General features: G+C 43.5%; 1 protein-coding gene across 2 annotated transcripts in view; it reads left to right on the forward strand.

Moving 5' to 3' along the window:
• The window catches only part of UBE2H (ubiquitin conjugating enzyme E2 H), a 67,642-nt gene that overhangs the window by 23,436 nt on the left and 21,244 nt on the right, over nucleotides 1–22,962 (forward strand). Inside the window, exons 1-2 of one of the 2 annotated variants that reach the window (XM_019509671.1) lie at nucleotides 7,031–7,995; nucleotides 22,577–22,616. In XM_019509671.1, coding sequence (XP_019365216.1) covers nucleotides 22,582–22,616 — 35 coding nt within the window. In that variant the 5' untranslated portion in view covers nucleotides 7,031–7,995; nucleotides 22,577–22,581. Of the gene's footprint in view, nucleotides 1–7,030; nucleotides 7,996–22,576; nucleotides 22,617–22,962 lie in introns of those variants that run through there. The other variant, XM_019509673.1, reaches the window with a different exon arrangement.

A 22,962-nucleotide genomic window follows, 5' to 3' on the forward strand; every position in this document is an offset into this window, starting at 1 on the left:
TAGCGCCTCCTGATGTCCAACTTAAACCTCCCCTCCGCCAGCTTGTGACCGTTGTTCCTGGTCACTCCTTGCGGCGCTCGGGGGAACAGGGACTCCCCCAGCGCCTGCTGATTCCCCCCTAACCAGTTTATAACAGGCCACAAGATCCCCCCTCAGCCTTCTCTTTTGATTGCTGGGTGTCTAGCAAAGGGCTTACATGGTGGCGGTTCAGAGTATTGGCAAATGTTTGGCAAATTTTTGCTAGAAAACTCCTCAATTGGGTTCTGCAAACAAAATGCCCAGCACTGGAAGGGATGGCCTGTGGTAATTAAAAATCATGAGATTTAGGGGAAAATCAAGAATCTTTCATGTCTTAGGCTTTTAGCATAAAGCTTGTCTTGAACAGAAACTTGAAGGTAACTAGTGAAAGTAAGCAAAAAGGTACTTTTACATCATTGATGCTATGTAGGATATGAAAGAATATTGTGTGGTTAGAAGCTCAAGTTATGACTATATTTTTAGCTTTTTTTCTCTTGCTTTTTTTTAACTGGGACACTCCTAGCTGGAGCCTGACACATCCTGGGAGTGAAATGTGAATCGGAAAGGGATTTGTAGTCCTGGAAGTTAAGAATTGCTATTCCTAAGATTTAGCAGTAGGCAACCATCGATCCTTCTAGGTCGTGGTGTATGCATGAGAGGTCACCAGGCTCTTTGTGTATGCCTACACAGGAGTGTGAGGGAGTGAAGGCTGCCCAGACCTTCCCCTTTAGACCATTGAGACAATATCCGAAGGCCAGACCGAGAGCAGACATTGGGTGCCTTGATGGCTGTAGTTATATACACGTCCGGGAATCAAACCCTGGTCTCGTACACGGCAGGCAAGGATTCTGCCACTGAGATGTACAAGTTTAAAAACAAGTAAATGGTTTTTGAGGTGGGAGGGGTGGGTTGTATTCTGTTTCTCAAAAGAAAACAAAAAAAATCTCATCTTTGCAAATAAATATAGTTTTGCTTCTGGTATGAGTGGTAACAGTGTTTCAAGGCTACAAGCAGATGCCTAATGACATCAGAAGAGGTGTGAGTGGACTGCAGGCTGTTTCCTGCTGCACAAACAGCCAGTGCATCTGGCTTTTTGTGACATACATGGCCTCTTATAATGCGTAGTCTATTGGAAGCTCTTGGAAACTAGTGCCACGTAAACACTTATCCTATTTTAAAGTATCACCCTCCATTGAACGTGAAGGTAATGTGATGCTGGCTATTTCCGAAGAGAGAGAATCTCTGCTACTTGCTTGCTGAGAGGACACCTTCATGTCATCTCTGAAAAGCAGGCATTGTGGCGTTTTGTTACTGGTGTTCAGAATCGTTTCCCATACGATCTTCCACCTCGCTCTTCTGGAACGGCTACTGCAAACCATGGCTTGAAAGCATGTGGATAGAGAGAGGATATTCGTGTGCCCGAGAGGCATAAGGCTGGGTAGCAGAAAACCCCTGCAACCCTCATTTGGACTTGTATAGTTTTGAAGAAGTTTCTGCATTGTGAAGTTACTACCTCAAACGCTCAGTTTGTCTAAATGGTACAAATGGGGAAGATTTGAGATCTGCCCTGGGCTAGAAAAAAAAATTAACCCAGTGGTTAGCGCAGAGTGAGAACTCTGACCTGTCGTGTCTTCAAGGTGAGCGCTTAACTACCAGCCTATCGGTTACTGGGCCAGTAAGGATTATCTTGTTTGGTGAGGCTGGGGGGTGGAGGGGTCCTCCAAAATCTTTGGGAGGTCTTGGGTTTGTCTCAGTGCAGAATAGAAAGATATTTCAAATCTCCAGTTTTTGCAGAAGTACAAACTTCTTTTTTCCAACCTAACTCTTAACTCCAAAAAAAAATACATCCTCAATCCTGATAGAGACCCTTGGTGGCTGCTGCTGCAGTCATTATGCTACTCAGTTAGTTGTGGCGTTTATGGCATTATCTTATTTGCTGTAAAGGTGGCTTGTGACCAGTTTTAACCCTCCTGTCACTCTCTTTAGCAGCCTCTTCCTTGTTAATATTTCTGCATCAACTTGTTTTCCAGATCGTCGATTAATTCTCAAGTAAACTTGTCAAGTAAGACATTTAATTTTCCATAAACTCTCTTCTAGTCTTGAACAAAAATGAACTGTATTTAGGTTTCTAAAGTGTTTTCCTAACTTTCTGCTGCCTCAATCTGAAACTTCTTCTAAAACTCTTATCTGTTACAGCCAGAAACCTGAATGGCATCCAGGTTTTATCATTTTTCTGCTGACTTTTTACTAACTAAACTTGACGTGAAGTCACAATGTTACACTTGCATGACAAGACGTTGGAGCTAGCAAAAGCAAAAGGGTCTTCTGTTGTACTAGAAGTAAAATGGTTTTATTTTTCAGCCTTAAACCGTCTGACATGTTGCACGCTGGTTACTTGGTGAAATATGAGACTTCTTTATCTTATATCTGCCATTGCAGATCTATGCTGTAGGAATCTTGTGCACTACTACAAAAGCCAAGGAAGTTTTTAGACTTGTGTAATCCATAGACACCTCCCCTTGGAGTGAGAGGCATTGGAGCCTTTATCCCTTAACCATTCCTTATTCCTCTTTCCAGTGGTCTGAGACATCTCCTCTAGTAGCATTAGGATTTAGGAGACTCCACTCCAGTGATTTAGTCTCAACTGGGATGCAGTGGTGTGGGTACACCACTATGGCAGCAACCAGGTAAAAATGCCTTGCACACCAGGAAGGGCTATGGCGCGTGTGCACTCCTTGCCCCTTCACCTCCCCATGCTCTTCCACCTACCTCCTGCATCTTTTTTCAAGAGACACAATGCAGGGTCAGACCAAGAAAGGGCTGGCTCCACTGCCTGTTTTAGGATCATTGGAGGACCTTATTGAGGCAGGAGGGCATGTGCCTGCTGCAGCCCTTCCCAGCCTGGCTGTGCAGCAGATGCTTGGGGCAGTTTTACCTGCTAGCAGTTGCACCCAGCTGAGAACCACTAAGGTAAGCTGAGGCAGCACCACCAGTGGGTCTCAACCAGGGATGCCACCACGTTCAAAAAAATTTGTGGAGCAGCGACCTGACTCTAAAGAGGCTGCGAACCTCTGGATTAAATCCATAACATTTATTCTTAGTTGTAAAAGGGCTTCTCTACTCTGTTGGACCTAGATCAGGGATCCATGATGAAGAGTTGGTAATCGTGCCCTATGAAATGTCCATTTCAAGTGCTAAGGCTACTTACGTGAAGTGTTCAGGTGAGAGGCGCTCATGGGAGAACCGTCTGGGCAGATTTACACTAGTGCTGATATCTTTGTCCCTGTGGGTTGACTGTTTGTTTGCCTCTCCCAGCATTACCTCCTTCCTGTCCTCCCACTCCCTTTTTCTTATAGTCCAGTCAGTCTCTCTGTTTGATAGACTGCTCTGTGCATATCTTTTTCATAGCATCTGACCAAGTGAAGGCTCGTGAAAGCTTACGCATCTCTGATACAGTTAGTCTGCAAAGTGCATGTCTGCCCTGCCTTGTGCCTGATTTCAGGCTAACAACTAATTACCTCTCTCTGCTCATGGGTGATTAAAATAGTTCTGCAGACTCTACAGAGAAAGCTTTGACTTGTGGAAATGAACCTTTCTTGGCTGTAAGAGATACTGTATATCAAATTGGTAGTATCAGGAGATTTGGAAATTCTTGAATTTTTATTATCCTAGGTCACTTATATGTGTGCAGGCTGGGGGCGGGGGCGTTTTAATCAGAGCAGCTCCTGAGAGCCACTCTAATTAAAACGCTCGCAGTGTCTCTTGTTTTCAGTGCCCTGGATTTCAAAACGATGGTGGGGGTTCATCGTTCGACAAGCATTAGTTAAAGCAACTCCACTGCCACTTTGAAATGGCAGGACGCTGAATACATGAGAAGCTGTGGCGTGCTGGAGCATTCTGATTTACACCTCTGCCGCAGACGCAGTTAATGGCGAATTAATCAGAACCTGTTGGACCGTGTGGGAAAGCATCCTTGGATCCCATATCTGCCAGTGAAGGGAGATCTTTTAGATTGGATCACAGTTAATTCAATTCTAGGAGCCTCTTTCTGCAAGCTGAGCTGTTGAATCCTCTAAGGATCAAAACTGGTTTCAGTTTCCTTGAAAATAAGGTGACCGAGGCCTGCAGAGGGACCCAGCTCTGGGTACGAGAACCGCACTTACGCTGGCTTTTGCAATGCTACGCCAGTTCGGACCTTACCCTGTCCGGCTGGCTTGTTTAAATCCTAAAAATCCTCGAAGTGGCAGCATGCTCTTGTATTGGAGACAGCTGGTCGCTTCTTGGGGGCCTTTAAAATTTATATTCTCATTTGGGACTTGGTTTTCAAGGCCTTTGTATGCCTTATGGAAAAAATCTTTCTGAGCAAATAGTTGGTTCACAGCCTGAATTCTTCACTCCTCAGATCTGTTGTTTTTAGTTACCATTGAGGTTGGTTTTTGGGGGGTTTTTTCCTCCTCTGCGATGGTCCTGTCTGTTGGGCAGCTGTCTTGTACAGTCCTTCTGGTCTTTCTGAGCACTTATTTAATTAAATAAGATTTTTCTCCCTAGGGATTCAGGGCCGCATGAGGAGGTGACTTGTGGCTTCCCTTTGACAGCAAATAATGATGATTTCTTGCAGTAGGAATTAGCTTTGAGGTCTTTCTGCTAGGTCACAGTCATCCAGGGATTTGGGTTTGCTTAGAATATTCCCTGTCTTTCTGAGAAACCTCTCTGGAAATGTTTGTTTTTAAAGGAGGACTTCTGAACCCCTTTGGAGGTGGAAAGCAAGAGTCAAGAGAAGCTTAAGACACTCAAGCATGCCCTGGGGAGTCTTGGTGCAGACTCACAGATGACAAGAGTTTAACTGGTGGGGAAACATGGCTGAAATCTTTGGACATCTCCATAACCTAAAGAAGAAAAATGCTAGAGCAGAAAGGAAAGGAGCAGATTGTTTTGTTTTTTTTTTTTATGCAAGTCTCCCAGGGCCTTGCTGAAGTGTGGATTTGCCTAGTGTCTGCTCATCCTTATAGCCAGATTCCAACAAAATTTCTGGATGCATTAATGGTACTGAAGGCCTTGGGTATTGTAACACATTTCCATTGAGCTTTTTGAGCCCTGAAGTTTCATCTTGGTACTTTTCCACCTGTTTGTGCAAATATTTTTGTTTAGCCCCTTGTCCTTCTTAAGACATGGGCAGTTTTGAAAGCCTGTGCAGAAACAAAGCAAGCAAACAAGTGCCTTTTGTCCAAATTGTGTTCACATTGCTGTTTCTTGCAGCAAGATCTACCTGTGGTACACCACTTGCCAAGCAGACACGGTAATAAAATACTGCACTATATAACTTTGCTAACCAATAGCTTGTTGGAAACAAGACTGTATAACCTGCATTTCAGACTTTGTGTTTAGGTTATGGCCATTGAACTTATAAAACATGTGAGACAGGAATCAGCTGCTTTAAATAACTTTTTTTGTTCTTAGAATCACAATTGAACTGTTTTTGTTAAGTGGCTTTTGATTCATTTTTACTAGAGCAGTTTGTTGTTAAACTTTCCCGTGAAGCTGAATACAAACATTTTAATATAGTCTTAATATGAATATTTGACTCGTGCTTCATGCTATATGTCAGGTTTATGTAAGGGCCTGATCTGTGGAAGGGAGCTCTGTGAAACTTGCCTTTAAGTGTACAGTTGAGTTGCTTGTTGGCAGGGATTCCCCCGCACCTTCTCCCCCAGAAAGGATGGTGGTAGGAGTCTGCATCCCCTGCTATACATGTACATAAGCCAGAAATTACTTTATAAAGATAAGGGCACTGAACAGATCCCTATAGTATTTTGCTAGGAGAGCTTGACATTTTTCAAGTAAAATGAAACAAGGCCATGTTAATTTGTGTTTAAACAAAACTGATATATTCGTATGTATTTAATCAACATTTCTATGTGTGCATGTGCACGCCCTTCCCATTGGATTTAAGTACACATGAATATCTTTTATGTGCCCATGCAATTTAAAGATGCGATGTACAAAGATGAGATGTAGAGTGTTCCAGAATGTCAGTTCTGAAACAAGTTAATAGGAATCTAATAGGAGTTCATAGGAATTATTTTCCAGGGCTTTGCAAATTTTGCTTGCCACTCTGGCCAAATCTTTGGAATACCTTGTTTGCTTGTTGCCCTAATAATCCATTTAGAAGCTGAATTCTCATTGTGACCAGATCCATTGCTAACGCAATACTTTTGCCATGGAGGGTGACTATTCTGCAGTAAACGCACTTGAGAGATGGTGCAGGCTGTTGGAAAGAGCACTGAAGTAGGAGCTAGGGATTCCTTCTTGTCTCCTTTGCTTAGCAGCTGCTGGAAAGTTACCTAACCTGTTTTTTAACCCATCAGTAATGTACGCACACTTATCTCACAGGAGTGCACAGAGGATTGTTTGCACAGCGCTTGGAAGATGAAAAGGTGCTAGCATTAGTCCTTTGTATTTAAACACACTGCTGAGTAGAAAGCCTTCTTGGAAAAATCTAGCGTGGGCACTGGTAGTGTCAGGAGCTCTTGATGGACAGCCTTGCTTGTAAAGACAAAAGCTCATTCTCTACATTGTGTATTCCCTATTTCCTGAAGGATATTTCATCTCTGTAGTGATGACCTGATATTGCCTGCCTTCGCTCATTGGAGGCTTTCAAAGTATTATGCAGTGTTGATTTTCCCACTTCTAAAATGGTGGCAGTCTGAAGGTATGTAGGTGAAATCACATGCAGAAGTTCGTATAGGAGGAAAACTTTGGTTTCCTAATGATTAATTCTCACAATACCTGCAACCTAACTCATGTATTACTAAAATTATTGATGAAAGGCAATTGCTGTAGGGTATTATTCACAATCCATTAATCCTGGCTTGTATTGGAATACTTCAGCCGACTTGGAGGCCCCCTGTTCATTCACTGACAATAAGGTAGACCATTCAGGGCTGCCTGTCTTTCAGCATTGTAGTCTCTTCTTCCCAAAACAGTGGATGCTTTGATTTTTAATTAACGTAACATGTTTAAAAATATAGTTGTGCTCTTCTGTTGTAACAGTGCACTGTAATCATTCCCTCTGCCTCCCTAAAAGCTCTCTCTGCTTTTGGTCTTGCAAGTCAAATTAACATTAAATTGCCATAATTTTGCATTCTGTCAGTGGGAAGCCATCTGACAGCAGAGCGCTGAAGGCGGCCAAGTAGAATCGAATACATCAGAACATACATTTGTCATCGAGGAGGACTTTAAAAGTGGTTTTGCTTCTCAAATCTGAGCATGCGTACCAACACTTAATATGAGCATCAGCAAAACTGCAGCTGGGAAGAGAGAAGTCCTGGTCTTGCTGTTCTCGTGGAAGGTGCCCAGTGCTATAGAAGGGGGAGAGGTATCTCTGAATCCTCGCCTCGGTGATGTCCTCTTGGCTCAGTGACTCGTAGGGGCAGTAAAGCTTTAATCTTTTCAGTGGTAGCTCAGATGCGTTTCTGAATTTTTAATTCCCCCTACTCGGCTGCATACCAGTCACTCGGGCGGTGCTGAGGAGGAACCGAGTGTGCTTACTGTAGCTTTGGGTTTGTAGAAGTTGCTGGCACAGATTTCTTTGCTCTTATCAGAGCCTTATAGAGTTTACTCCACGTTTAGTATTGGGGCAGTATGAAAAGGCTGCTTTACCCGTGGAAGTTGGGGGTGGGGAAACAGTCCCTCCCAATGTTTATATAATTGACTTCTGTCAAAGGCTAATGACTTGAATTGTTCAGATTACAGTTCCAGGTTATTAAGTTTCATGTGTAAGACGTTCGTCATGTTGAACATTAGACTGCTTGCCTTGCCAAGCTTCTAAGGAGGGTTGTGACTAAGTCAACATGTGTTCTGTTTCCTACATGTAACGTTTTCCTTTACTTAATATATTCAGTATTGAGAGCAAACATGAAGTCACAATCCTAGGAGGACTCAATGAATTTGTAGTGAAGTTTTATGGACCACAAGGAAGTAAGTATATGTTGTGCCTTCCATGAACCCAGCGTCACAAGCTAATGCTTTATGATGGCTTCGGGAGAAACGGAAGTGGATGACCAACTACCACATCCCTTATTCCTGTCTAGAGACTGGGAGTAGCTGAGAAATGTGGAAACTGGGGCAAGGTGTCAGCAGCTGTCATTGTGTTTTAGGTTGCATTTTGTCCTCAGTCTGTCATCCCCCTCCTCCCCATGGATAGTGAGGGAAGGTGGGGGAGGAACCGAATTTCAGACACTAACCCTGGATGAATGTGGCTACTCATAGCTGGATGCAGGTTGGGAGTGGCTGCTGTGCAAAAGTTGCAGCTCTGCCTTTTGCAGGCTAAGTCTGAGGTCCTCAGTGACATTCCCCTTGGTGCTCAGCACCCCCAACTCGGGGCCTCTGAGCTTTGCATCTTCTGCCGAATGTTGTGGAGCATTTGTAAGCCATGTTGAAGACGGAGATGGATTATTGCAAAAGATTGGATCCCTTGCTGGGTTTCTAACATGTCTGAGTTTAGTAATGCCTCTGAAGGTAAGTAGATTATTCAAAACTATCATTTGAATAGGACTTGTGGGTCCTTGGGATGAAAGCAAAGGCTGTATTTAAATTCTGTTGTCTTTGTAAAGGATGTAGCCCCTCACTACTCTGGGAAGGCCTTTACTGTAGGTCTTCCTATCAAAGTTGTGCCTCAGAGGAGGCTTGACATGGGGTCTTGTTCCAAATCCTTTTTTTCCAAGGTCTTGTGTTGCTAAATGCCATTGCATTTTTCCTCTAGCCAGAGCTCTGCAGTATGTCTAATTCCCACATTTTTTTTGTCTCATTGCAGCACCATATGAAGGTGGAGTGTGGAAAGTTAGAGTGGACCTTCCTGATAAATACCCATTCAAATCCCCATCTATAGGTAACCAATCCACACTTCCACTCTGTCTTTCTTGTTTGTCTAATGCCATTTTGCATTCATAAATTTAATTCTACCAAGAATTCCCAAAATAAGGTTGGTGGGATTTTTGGCTTTGTTGTTTTTTTTTTTTGGTGGTTTTTTTTTTTTTAAAACCGCTTGGCAGGAAAGCAGAGATCTCCTGTGTATTTGAGCTTTCTATACAGAATATTTATAAAGCCTATAGGGAGAATGAATTTGCTGTTTAAAATACTGGATTAGGAGTTGAATTTATGGGTTCAGTTCCTGATCCAGCTCCAAAGTTTCCCTCCATGACCATGAGCAAATTTAAGCTGTCAGTTTTCCCATTTGTCAAGATGCAGGTACTTCACCACCTAGGAGGGGACTGGAATGATTGGTGGGTTTTCTGGGTTTTTTTTTGTTTTTTTTTTTAAGTGCTCAAGATACTATAGTGAATGAGGAGAGTGCAATGCACATGTCTACCTCGACTGAATTATTCATTAACATGCACTGGGGTCTGTGCGCTTTATTACTGTAATGTTCGTGTTTGGATTGACCTTGTGTTTGAAGTAAGCTGTTTAAAAATCTCTTCAGTGTCATGAAAGGAAACTAAAAATGGAGAAGATGGAACCTGCATCACCTTCCATTTACGTTCTTGTATGCCGTGAAAGAATGTAGGTCTCTGCTTATATAATCAGAATAACGATCAGCTGATGCAACTGTGGTGGTGGGTGGCTGAAATAGTAATTCACCTGTCCGTACTGAATCAGTAAAGAGCATGGTAAGCAAAAGTTTTCATGGTAGGACACATCCATATCATGTCTCTTAGTTTTTGAATAGTAGCAGCCAGACTTCACTGTCCTCCACCATATTCTCTGATAGTTTGGGCTAACTTGAACACAGAATTTTCAGCCTTTCTTGAAAGAAAAAAAACACAGCAAATTCAACTGCATGATTGGGTTTCCCCACCATTTTCTTGAGGTATGAAATAAGTAGAGTGACAATGGCAGCTTCCAGTTGAAAAGTATTTGTAGTTCAGTCAACTGAAATTATCTTAAACTCTTCCATCCATCTAAAACCCCAAGAAAATATCTTGAGGAAAACTGGCATGGAAACTTGACTAAGTGGGTTGGACTAGATGGGTCCCTTCCAATACCAGCCTCCTGGTTCTAAATTGTCGCGCGTTCATTGATTACTTAAAATAGACTCTGACACTGAGCCTTCTTTCTATTTTTAAAATCTTTGTCTCTTGTGAGAACAAATCTCTCATCTCTTGTGCTAACTATTCCCTTTGGGGATGATGAAGCTGCATATGCAGTGTGTGTGATTTATATAAAAATCCTAACTGGGTGACCAAGATGCATGCATATCTGAACTGATCTCATTCCTGCAACCTTACTACTTCCTTTTGCGCTCTACAGTGCTGGATCTGAAATTTTAAATTGTAAGACCTTTGTGTTGGAGCCTGTGTATCCAAGAAGTGCGAAGTGCTTCTGGGTGTTAGGAGATGAGAATAAATTCACAAGAACCATTATTTCTGTGCTGTAATCTTTAGTGCGAATGTGGAGTTGGCTGTGGACTAACTTCAGAAAGCATCTAACCCCTGCTTGACCTAGCGAACACACTTTTTGGCTTTTAAACCTTTTGTCAAAGTGCAGTTGTACTTTTCCTTTCACCTGATCTGCTGTTTCCCATGCTGGGAGTTGCGGCTGCTGACTTGGCAGCAAGGGCACACGTTATTCCTGTTAACCATGCTGAGTCTACGCAACGCGGACCAAGCCAGGGTCTCTTCCAGGAATTGTTCGCCGCGGTCCAGTGAAAGCACTGGGACTGCCCAGGACACGGTTTGCTCCTGGGGGGTGTTTAGTTCTGCTTGCGATGCAGAACTTGGTTGTAGCTCCATTGGGCTCTGTTTTGATGTCTGTGTCATTTTAGTCAGCCTTCAAAGGAGACTTGCACTCACGTACCCCCTATAAAGCTCTCTTCTTCCTTCCTAGTGTTCCTTTCACTTGATCCTTGTAGTAGAGGGTCTGTGGCCCAAATCCAGCTCCCATTCAGACAGGTACATAGCCTGTATGCAGCTAAAGTTGGCTACGCAATTGGCATGTGGGGACATGTACTCAGATTTTAGATCCTGCTCACGGGTATATGCCTTGGGTTTTTTTGCCGTCTTGAGGATAGACTCAGTAGGGATCCACTCTGGTTGTCCTTTGCAGGAGTTTTACTTCCCCTAGGTAGGCATGTGAACCTTCTGCAAATCTCCAAAATGTTGGTCACAGAAAAATCATAACTAGTGACTGCAGGAAGAACCTTTTAGCTCAGTAGGTTAGCAGTTGGGGAACTTGATCCAGGCTTAAGCTGTCACCCCGTTCCCTCCCAAGGGTGTTTAAACCTGTCTCTTAGTGTGCTTACCACCAAGCCTTGGGCTAGGCATTGCACAGAACACCCTCGGCTTCTGCCCAACTGGCCTGGTGAGCAGGCAAGAGGGGCAGGAGATCAAACCAGAGGGAGTGTGGCCCAGTGAGGTGTTAAGTGCTCTGTATAGAAGTGCTTTCACTGCAGGTCCCTGCTCCCTGATGGGACTGAGATGGAGAAAATCCTGCAATGATGCACTGCCCTGTTGCAGCTGGTGGCTGTTGCTGTTCATTCTGGTTTCCTTGGAGCACACAGTTCATTGACACCACTCACCCCTGCCACCTCTGAGTAAGGCAGCTCTGATTCTGGACAGCGAAAGACTGTGGCTCACCTGGAAGGAGTCCTGGTTTGGTCTAATTTTATTGATCCGTAACAGAAGGAAAAGGGGAAAGATGACTTCAGCGAGAGAGCTCTGTTGTCCAGTTCTAGGGACAGCTCTTTCCAAGAGGCAGGAGAAGCTTTCTTTGCATGAAAAATGTAGATCCCACCACACTGGTTGCACATGCATGCAGAGTTTAAATAGGCAGCCAAAGTCGCTGGCTCATAAAGTTGTAACCCTTATCTCTAACAAATGACATCTCGCATACAGAGATGTTCAGACAACAGTGCTGCTTTTGCCACTTCCCTGTGTCTTTGGTGCGCTGTACTGAAATATATCAGTCCATTTAAAAACTCTTAATGTGAACTTTGCAAAAAAGGGAAGAGAAAAGTCCATTCAAGAAATGTGGTGGCTTCCTAAAAGGTATTGAAGTTCCAAAACTCTGCTCTTGATGAACGGCAGTTAGTCTTCCTTGTATGAAAAGTGGGCCCTGATGAACCCTTTCCAATCGGCTTTTATCCCAGCAGGGCACTGAATAAGAACTTGACTGAGCCTGTTGTTTGGAGTGTACTTCACTTCTGTGTTTTCCTCCGAAATGTTACTAAAATTACTGTCCCCTTTCTTAGGTTAGAGGCATTGGATTTATTTGTGCTGCTGCAGGGTAGGTCTTCAAGAAAAGATTTTAAAACGGAGGACCTGCCTTTTTGTCACTGAAAATCCTGTGATTAGCTGTAGAAGTAGTTTTGGCTCAGCTGTGGTGCTTGATATATTGTTTTTATCCAGTTTGGGTCTCTCCTCCCCTCCCATTGCTTTTGGGTTATATAAGGCATTTTCTTCTGTCCTTTTTGTTTTTGAACATATTGCTCTACCTTGTTAAAGAATGCCCTGCCCCAGAGAGAGTGCTCTCCCAATAATGTGAGGAGTGCTTCCTATTTATAGTTTATCAAGCATCCTGGGATCTTTCTTCATGAAAGATGCCATCAGAATGGAGGTTCTCACTAATGCACTTACAGCTTTCATTATTTTGGCCTGTGGGTTCCTGCCACCTACTTCTGACTTTGCATATTCATTGCTACCTTTCTGCTTGTCAGATAAATCACTGAAGTTACCAGGCTCAAAATAGTCTCTAACTTTCCATGGCAGAAGAATATTCTTTCAAAGACACTGGCATTTCATTTTTGAAGGCAGGAATATAAACTTAAATGCAGATGTGTCAGGCTGGCTCTGATCTTGATTTCAGATGTGGAGAGAAAGCAAATATTCACTCGGTCACAATTGTGGAGCCTGGAGTTAAAATCTAAGCCACTCAGTCTGGAGGGGGGCACATCTGTTCGTCTTCCAGGAAAAAATTGTCCAGTTGCCCTTTGAAACCACTATGTGCTGCTTTTAATGGTTCTGTCAGGAATTCATTTAAATTCCCCCGTTGTCTCCCAGACTTGTGTACACACTGGTTTCTTCCAACTCCCCAGTGGGTGAACTGTTTAGTACTTCAAACACCCTCGTGGCATTGTTTCTCTTATTCTCTTTAGAATTGGATATCTTCAAGAGAACACGCTTCTCCTTTTTGTTCCTGCTTTTAAAAAATTAAAGAAATTGTTTTGCAAAAATCTTGTTGGTCTAATAAAAGATATCATCTCAACTACGAGTCCCGATTTGCTTTTAAAAGGGGAATTTCAAAGTACTTTTCACAATCCCAACCTATGCGAGTACTTTGAACAAATTAAGAACATACCAAAGCAACAAATCTGTTCATATGCCTGCTAAAACCAGAGATTAATGGGCCTCTTTCCCTTGATGCCACAGACACACACATACGGAAACCCAGTGCTTGTCTTTCCTGCTCTGCTTGGATGTTAAGCAGAGTTAAAGTCGGTAAAAGAAGGGGAACCCCAGAACTCTGTACATGTGTCTGAGTATCTGAAAGCTTTCCATTTTAGTGCTAAATCTGCAAGAAGATCAGGCCAAGACACTGCAGAAATAAACTGAAAGAAAACTGCACATGAACTTTCAAAAGCCTTCCTTGCATTTCACATCCCTGCACCTTTTCTTCTGTATATTTATACATTAGATTCTTATTTCTCTTCCACATCTCTGGCTGGCGTAACATATCTACAATATGTTGCATGGTTGTATTTCACCTCTCACCCCAAAGCACTTTCCAAAATGAAATGCCTGCCATGCAATGGGATCCAGTGCAGCCTTTTATGGAACAAAATGTAGCAGTGGCTTAAGTTTTCAGTCGCACTTTACAAGATCACCAGATCTCTCCTAGCCTGGGCTCCATTTTTCTTTTTGCTGCAACTGCTATTTTTACTTCCAGCCCCTTGCTGGATTGCCTTACATTTTGCTACTTAGGATTTCATGAGTCATTCATCACCCCAGCTCATTACAAATTTGCTCTTCCATGTCTATGCTAGTCCCTATTTTAACCTATAAGCAACTTGAAGGTGTCAGTTTTTCCAAATATGTTTTGCTATGTGTAAAGGGATAGATGAGACTCAGGTCATTTCTGTCCATTCCTTTATTCTCTTGTATTGACACATAGAGCTGTACAGCTTCTCTTGTACTCGGGGAATGGAAAACAGACTTGACAAAATATGGAAACTGTTTTCAGTACAATCTGGCACAAATTTGCAATGTCTTCTGTGCCGGTCACTGAAGCCTGTGCGTCATCTCAGTACCTAAGCAATCAGGTAAATTGAATTACCCAGTGTGCCCGTTCTGCAGATGCTGGATTTTCTAGAATCTGCCTTCTGCCACCGCTTCATAAGCAATATGTGTGAATGCCACCTTCCCCACTGCAGGAGAGAGGGGGAAAGACTAATGATTAATGCACAGCTAGGAGTTGGGAAGTCTTGGCTGTGACTATAGACAGGCCACTTAACATCTGTCTCAGTTTTCCTAGTCTCTTACTGCCTTGCAGTGCAGTTACAGAAGGATCCAAGGTACTGTATTAAAATGCTCTCGCTCGGCATGTTACTATAATAGACACCATCCCACAGCTATTAGTCAGGTATTTATCCCTGGAGTTTGAATTAGCATTAGTATTACACAGCATCTTTCACACTTACTCTTTAAAATGCCTTGAGATCGTACAGTTAGATCTCCACCACTAGCACGCACGCTCTTGCAATTCCTTTCCACTAAAAGTGAGTTGAAATATCACCAGATGAAATCCCAGATTCCAAGTCTTTTTCCTTTGTAGCTGCTGCTCAGGTAATTCACTGCATATGGGACTATTTCTGACTTGAAACAATTCAGCACAGTGACAATTTATCTCAGATCTTCTTAAAAAGACTCTGGGCAGAGATGTACATGAACAGGTTGTGGTGAGGTAAAGGAAAGCGAGGTTTTCAGCTAACCCAGGGGTGGCCACAAATGCTACAGGCAGCCTATGTGTGGCATGTGGCAGACCGGAGAAAGGCAGGCAACGCAGCTGCAGATGGGGCAGGGAGTGCAGATCAAGCAGAGTTCAGGATAACAGATTCGGTAGGGGAAGGGGACCGGAGTGATACTCAGACCGTGCAGGATTGCTATTGTGGCATGCCTGCCAAAAAAGATTGGCCCTCACTGAGCTAACTTCCTATGTGCATGCTCTTACCCCACAAAGAACTGAATGCAAGCTGCTGACATGATTATCTAGGTAAGGAAAGAGATTAAAATGTGTAGAGCTGGCCTCGGCTTGTGAGAGGAGTCTCTCCCCGTGCAGAAAAGGAGATACAGGGCTGAACCAAAGTAGTGATGGATACAGGCTAGCTAAGCTGTTGCTGAGATAATCCAAATTCCTTTTAGCGGTGGAATTGCTTTATTCCTGGCACAGTTTGATCCCACAAGGCTGCTTCCCTGCCAGGAGAGCAGAGACAAAGCCGAAAGTTGGAACTTGTTGTCTTTGCACCCTTTTTCGTCGGGTCGTGCTCTTCGGCAGGGCTAGCCGTCCTACCCCTGCTTTTGTTCAGTTGTTCTAGGCTGCAGAAAAGGCAGCTTTCTTGGGACCTCTCTCAGCTGACCAGGGAGCTCTGCTGTACTTTGAGCCCAGATAAGCAGTTGGGATGCCCTTTGAAGCGCTGCACGCTGGAATGCAGCCAGTTCCTGCCCTGAAGAGGAAATACTGACGGGTGCACAATGTTCCCAGCTGCTACAGGCCAGCATTGTAGGCAGGTTGTGCCGTTGAGGCAGCAGAGGGGAGAGGGAGCAGCATCCAGCCAATACTGCCTTTGATTCTCTACCCCCTGCCCTGCTGCTTTCAAAACCAAAAGCAATTTCCTGGCCTGAGTAGGTGAATAGGAGGACCTGATGCTGGAAGCCCATTCTTTGAAGCTGGTAGTCTGATTCCACACGCTGCTTGAACACTTCAAGGGCAATTCAGGTAGGAAAGATGTCTTCAAAAAAAAGGGCTTTGGTCTCCAGCCCATCAGAGAGAACCAGGACAAATGCTCTTAGAAGCAGCAACAAGTCCTAGAAGCCCTTTCTATATTATTGCTCAACTTCTAAGGAAAAATATCCTAATGAGGTTGCATCTAAAAGCAAGCAAGTACTACCAGTATTAAACACAGCATTTTTTTTTAAAATGATTTGTAGAAGGCACCTCCTGAGTGACAACTTTTATCATGGAGAAGCTGCTGCACATTTCCCCAAAGGGAAAGAAGTTCACGGTTCTTGACAGGATGGGACCTTTTAATCCAACGGCAAGGAGGTCAGAACAGTTGGAGGTCTCGTTCTGCACCTTCACAGCTGTTAGTATTCAAACATCTTCTTCCTCCTGCTCTGCCATTGAGGATTTGTAGAGTCATAGCTGGGGAATGGGCAGGCTTATGACAGCAGCAACCTGTACTTGCCATGTCACGGCACCATCAAAGCTTATATGGCTTTTCAAGATGGAAAGCATTACCATCTGCTGTCTGCACAACATCCTGCTGCTTGGTCTGTAACTGCTTATTTGTCAGAGTTACCCCTGCTTATTTCACAGCTAACCTTCCCTAAAGATCATTTTTCTATTTGCCCCCTGTGGACATGCTGGGTAGCAGTACAGCTCTGCTGCTAGGACTTACTATGTGGATCTGAGACGGACAACATGTGGGAGACACCTTAAGACATCGCAGACGTATCATCAACTCTGCCTATGAAAGGTCCTTCAAATCCAGTGGGAAGATGGATGCACCAATATTGTTAAAGTCTCACAAGCAACAAGGTGATGATCAACCAACATCAGCTTCACTCTCCTGGCTATGTCATCTGGATGTCTGACTCCAGACTCCTGAAACAAGTTTATTCTCTGAGCTCGGTCAAGGTGTATGCTCAAGAGAAAAGCAGAGAAGGCGCTTCAAGGATGTCCTTGAGGCCAGCTTGAAAAAACGCAACATCGACATCAACTCATGGGAAAGTATCATCCAGGACTACCTCAAACAGAGGAAGAGTCTGCTGCAAAGGGTCTCAGTACTTTGAACCTGTTTGATAAGCATCTGGCTGGGATCGTTTGACACCCCCCCGCACCCCCCAGCACTCTTCTGCCCAGCGCAGGGGGTTGGACTTGATCTGATGAAGTCCCTTCTGAACCTAGTATCTATGAATCTATGATGACAACAGGACGTGGAAAAGCAGGAGCGGCAGAAACAGCATGTTGCAGAATGAATCGAATCCAGAGCCACCCACTCCGCATGAAAACGCATGCCCAAGTTGCAGCAGTTTGTTGTTCCCCAGATCGGCCTCATCAGCTATCTTTGGGCCCATGGGGAAGACAGTCATCCTTGACTGTGAGTGATTACTGAAGACAAAGAAATGATTCATAAGTACATGATATTTTGCTGGCCCTTACCTCCAGAAGCTGCTGAACACTGTTCCAGACTTCTTTAAGTTGACAGGAGAGGCAAGATGTTGGACATCTCTCCACATAGTATGTGCATTTTCCTCAGGAAGGTTTCAACCCAACTGGAACCCAGTACCCAGAAGCATAAATCTATCCATGGAGATTGAGGACATACTTTGGGGTATGTCCATGGAGTCAGTTGTCGGAAGCTTTTCCTAACAAAGAAATCGATGTGAACAGTGGTCCACTTGAACTTAGTTGACTTGGAAGGTAGTCTGTAAAATATGTTCACTCATAGCTCTCTTCAGTTAAAAATCAGCGTTTGTAGGTCCATTAGTACTAGGGGGGCTCTATATTTGCAATCTATTTTCAAGCTTCTCTTTGTTGTTGAACTTCAGATGCCAGGACCCTATTTTCCTGTCACTTTGCCAAGACCCGAAATCTCCAAGAGGAAATGTCAAAGTTTAGATGCCAAGAGTGTGCACTAAAACCTGTCCAGTTTTTGGAACTTTACAGATTTGTACATTTATTTTGTTTGGAGCAGCCAAGGAAGAGTTGGCAGCCGTCTAAGTTACGTGCAGAAAGGAAGTCTACAGAAATACATTTCTCTGCTGAAGATCTATCAACCAAAGCAATGGCTACTTCAGATCTTACCGCAAAGTATTTTTGCGAGGCAGTCTAAATATGCCCATTGAGCCCATCAGTATCAAGGTGGTTGTCACTTTCTGCTGATCACTTTCATGGATAGATCTTCTCTGTTTAGCAGGAAAAAGAGGGTCTTAGAATACAGTTCTTGAAATAGCCTGACTTGCATGCACAAGCAGCTGAAATTCGGATAGCATCCCGCTTCCATTTATAATTTCAAACCAACATTGGCTTTTTTCAGTTGTTAAATGTCTAAAGCACGGTATTTGCACCATGCCATCTGACTAAATGTCTATAATAAGTGTTGTACATACAAATAAGGCTTTATAATGTAGCCTGGTGCATTGTCCAAAAAAAGATGCTGTAATTTTGTGATACAGGTGTACTTGCAGAAACTAGACTGACTTCAACCTTTTGCATAACCAGTACAGTATAACCTTGATTATTCAAAACAGGGTCATGTCCTTTAATATGTATTACCCTGAAAAGTATCTTGGTATCAGCTTATTTGGAGCGCTGCGTGACATTTTGATCAAGGCTGTACTGTATTATTGAAGATCTTGCTTTTAAGAACTTAGGTATGTTCTTCAAAATCAGCTGGAAAGAGCTTTGGTTTTTACAGGTCTAGAGTCCCTTAAACAAATGTCATGTCAGAGGTCTCCCATTTCAACTATGATCTCTATTTGCAAGTATAGGCCAACTTGATCTTCGTATGTTACTACATTTTTTTTCTATTAGGCCAGGGCTAGGTGACCGAAACGTCTAATTTGTTATTGGACAACAAAGGTTTGAAGGTCTTAGTCACAGATGGGGCATAAGGAAGGAGAGGGGCTGGACAGAACTGTACTTAATTGCAGATCAGTTTGGTACGTAATAAGTTGCCTTCAATTTCTCGTGACTTGGCCAGTGTCTTAAAAGATTAACAAATGAGGCTTTGTAACGAATTAAGCAGCTAAAAATGATGGCGTGATGCTGTGTTTCTCCTTGTAGAACAGGAGACGAGCCATTTCCTTTGGAGAACTTGAACCTTAGGGCATCGTGAAGGGGATGGTTAGTCTTCTAGCTATGAGGCCTCAAGTATTGTTTTCATAAAAGAATAAACGAGATGACCGGTGTGTGTATAATACTTGAATAGACAGACTTGCTTCCTTGAGCTCTCCACAATTTTAGAATATAGCCTAAGCATCTACATGCATAATGAAGTGAATGGCTTGGCAGATGTTGCATATCAGGGGTGTCAGGTATATGATCTGTGGGCCAGTTCTGACCCTTGGAGCTGTGTTGTTTCATCCACAGGGCTTCTTGGAGAGGCTGCGAATTTGGGTGTGGGGCCTGCTGCCAAATACCCAGGTACAGAGTCCTGTTGGGGATATGTTTTGACAGCACTAGGGTGAGCGGTGGCTGCATTAATCCACATGGCTCCCTGACCTGGTGTGTCTGAACTTGGCCTGCAAGGAGCCCCTCAGTTCACATCCAGCCCTTGAGGGCCGAGTGAGTTTGACTCTCCAGTTAGAGAAACACTTGGCTGAGGAATCGCTCTTGCAAAAGGGCATTTCCAGCTGCTCTGGTGGAGCCAAGGATTGAGTATGTTGGAGTATAGCAGAAAGGAGTAAAGGACTATGCTGTGACAGCTGCAGATGCTGTTGTCTTCTGCAGGAGGTGGCAAGAACCACAGTACAACTCAGGTTGGGGGGTGGCAGGGCTTGAATCTTGGAGGTAGGAATAGAGAGCGTACTTCCAGAAGCTCAGCTCGCTCGTGCGTCTGCATCTTATTTCTGTTACTTCATCCTTCTCCCCACTTCTGTCATCTCTACCTGGTAAAGCCTTTTACAGTGAACCATCATTCCCTGTGGGTCTAGTCCGTGGCACAACGCAACCTCCGATTCAGGCTTGGTCTCTGGTCTGTGATGACTTGGGGCATCATTTCAATCTCACGTTGTCTGTATATATGTGAATTCTGAGCCATTCCAGCAAAAATTAAACTACACTCATGTTTTAAATGCATGGAAAGGAATAGAGTTAACTCCATATGTCAACTCTCCTACCCCAGCTGGGATTCATTCTGTCACTCACAAGTTGAGATCACTTCCTCTCTTGGCTGGAGATGGTGTATCAATATTTCGTGACTTTACTGAAGAGTAGCCAAACATAAGGTTATATAGAGGCACTGAGTTTGTCGAACTCAGACCGCCAACACGGTCTTGACTTGCATTACAACTTTGCAAGTGTAAAACTTGTCTCTACTGAAATAGAAAATATTTTTAGCTGTCCTTTGAGGATACAATAGATATGGATCCTGTTTAAAGGGATGAAGTAAAACCAGTGCCCCAGATTTAACTATCTTCAATATCATTTGAATCTTCTTCCTGTTTTTATACATAAAGGCCTTGGTAACTATCTCTCTTTTTAGAGACAAGAGCAGACAAGCGTCTCCTTATTGCAGAAAAGGCAAGGAACATTTCCCTGGCCAGTAATATTCCCAGGGTGGCACTTGTCTCAGAGGTAATGCACAAAGCAAAGGAGGCTTTATTTTAAATTCTGGAAGATAGCAGTGTTAAAATGTCAAAAAGCTTTCGATGGAAACCCAATTCCTTAATGATATAAAAATGAAGGTAAGAACAGCTTTTATGGAGAACATATAAAGAGCTAAAACTGTTCAGTGACAAGTTAGTAGATACACAAACAGATATTCCTCCTAGCTGAAAGGGAGATATCATTACTTTAAATTCCCTTGTATCCCCATAGCAATCTTTTATTAGGCTTTTGTAATGTTGGGGTTCTTTTTTTCACTATAGTATCTTGTTTTTAATTCCAGCAGTCAGTTAGTGGAAGTCTAGCTTTGCTTTCGCTACTGTTTAGAGAATATGGTACACTTAAACTGTGAGGGGCAGGGACTTGCTGTTCTTCAATATCCTTGTAGTTTAGAGCACCTAATGCAACATGCCGGTATTATAAAACAAATAGACTGAGGTGTCTCTTTTGGGGAGATAGGTATTTGGGGCAGTTTTGGTACCACCTGCACTTATCTTGAGGATGAGCGTAACCCAATGATTCTCCCTCTGGGTGCCACAGCAGCCTGGCATGCCTTATAATCCTTTCAGGAGTGCCATTGGGGGCTGCACAGTGATGTGCAAACACGATGCACAAGATTCTGGGTGATTCATAGATTAAGGGTCGGAAGGGACCTAGTAGATCTTCTAGCCCGACCCCCCGCCAGGGCGGGAGAACAACAAAAAACCCCAAAAAGAGACGGGACTCAAATGAGTCCAGCCAGGTAGGCATCCAGCCTCTTCTTAAAGACCCCCAGGGTAGGGGCCAGCACCACTTCCCTTGGAAGTTGGTTCCAGCTCCTAGCCGCCCTAACTGTGAAGTAGTTCTTGCGGATGTCCAGTCTATACCTCCTCTCCATCAACTTGTGTCCATTGCTTCTTGTTATGCCAGCGGGCGCTAGGGGAAACAGCGTCTCCCCCAAACCCTTCTGGTCCCCCCTAGTGAGTCTATTCACACCTGGACATTTCAAATAGAAACCCATAGTGTGGAAACCAGACCCCAACAGCTCAGAATTTCTGATTCCTTTGCAGCAGAATTGCTCTGTTGGGTTGAGTTTTTTTTTTTTTTTTTTTTTTTTCTGTAGTCAAAAAGTGAGTGAGAAGGTAAGAGGGGTGTTTTGAGGAGTGTCATGAGTGTAAAAATATTGAGAGCCACTGGTTTAAACTAACCTCAGTCAGCTGCCTGAAGAACATGGCTTACCTGTAGCTGGATACGGACATAAGGAGGTTGCAGGTTAGTTTGATACTGTGACTGTCTAAACCACAGGGTCTTTCAATATGCTTGTTTCCAGGCCGGAACAAAAAAAAGTATTGAACAAAAACAGGTTTTTAGCTTGACACCTTCCAGAGTCTTGAAACTGCAGTACTTCCCTTGCTGTACTTGCTAAAGACCTGGGGTACAGTTTGTCCTGTCGCTGTTCTGTAAAACAGTTGGTAAGTGTTAGGGGCTCCCGGTGCTGCAGAAAGGTAGCTACGTGCGTAGCAAATACTACTTAATACTAAGATTGGAAATTTATTGAAGACCTTTGGTTAGGCAACATTTAAAAAAAGAAAATTTAATCCTTGAGCAAACGTTGAGCTTAAGTCTTTGTGTTTACAGTATTTGTTCTAAAACCCCTTGCAGCTTGGAGAAGCAAAGAGCATGTGCTTCATGGTTCTGATGGGGAAATGGCTTTTTGAGATGATACTGGACTGCAAAATCTCAGAATACAATTGCAACATAAACAGGAGCTTTTGATGAACTTGAAGGGAACAGCTGAGGACCCTTGGGTCAAAATGGAACTTGCACATTTTAAAGGTCACATTACTATGTATAGCTAACCCAGGGCTTCCAATGAACTTTATTGAGATGAGGGCTCACTAAGTAAATAGCCTGCCTCCTTTTCTGTAAACCCTGTTCAGTGCCTTCTTTCTAATATTTACCAATGTGCATCTCTTTACAGGATTCATGAATAAAATTTTCCATCCCAACATTGACGAAGCGTAAGTAAATCCTTGTTGTGTGGTATAATAATTAAGGATATTATCAGATTGTAGCAGTATTATGCTTTTCATAAGAGCTAAAGCAGCTTTTTTTTTCTCTTTTTTTTTTTTTAAGTATGCTAATAGGTAGGGTTGGATAAACTTTTCTAAGATCTTCCCCAGGACAGAAGTCAGGCTGATGGGCCTATAGGTAGCTGGATCCACTTTCCTCCCTTCCTTGAAGATAGGCGCCACATTGGCCTTCTTCCAGTCCTCGGGCACTTCACCAGAGCACCAGGAGCTCTCGAAGATCCGTGCCAGGGGCTGGGCTATGATGCTCGCCAGCTCCTTGAGCACCCTGGGGTGT

The sequence above is a fragment of the Gavialis gangeticus genome, unplaced genomic scaffold (genome assembly GCF_001723915.1).
Source record: "Gavialis gangeticus isolate Ggan-Ray unplaced genomic scaffold, GavGan_comp1, whole genome shotgun sequence".
Lineage (NCBI taxonomy): Eukaryota > Metazoa > Chordata > Crocodylia > Gavialidae > Gavialis > Gavialis gangeticus.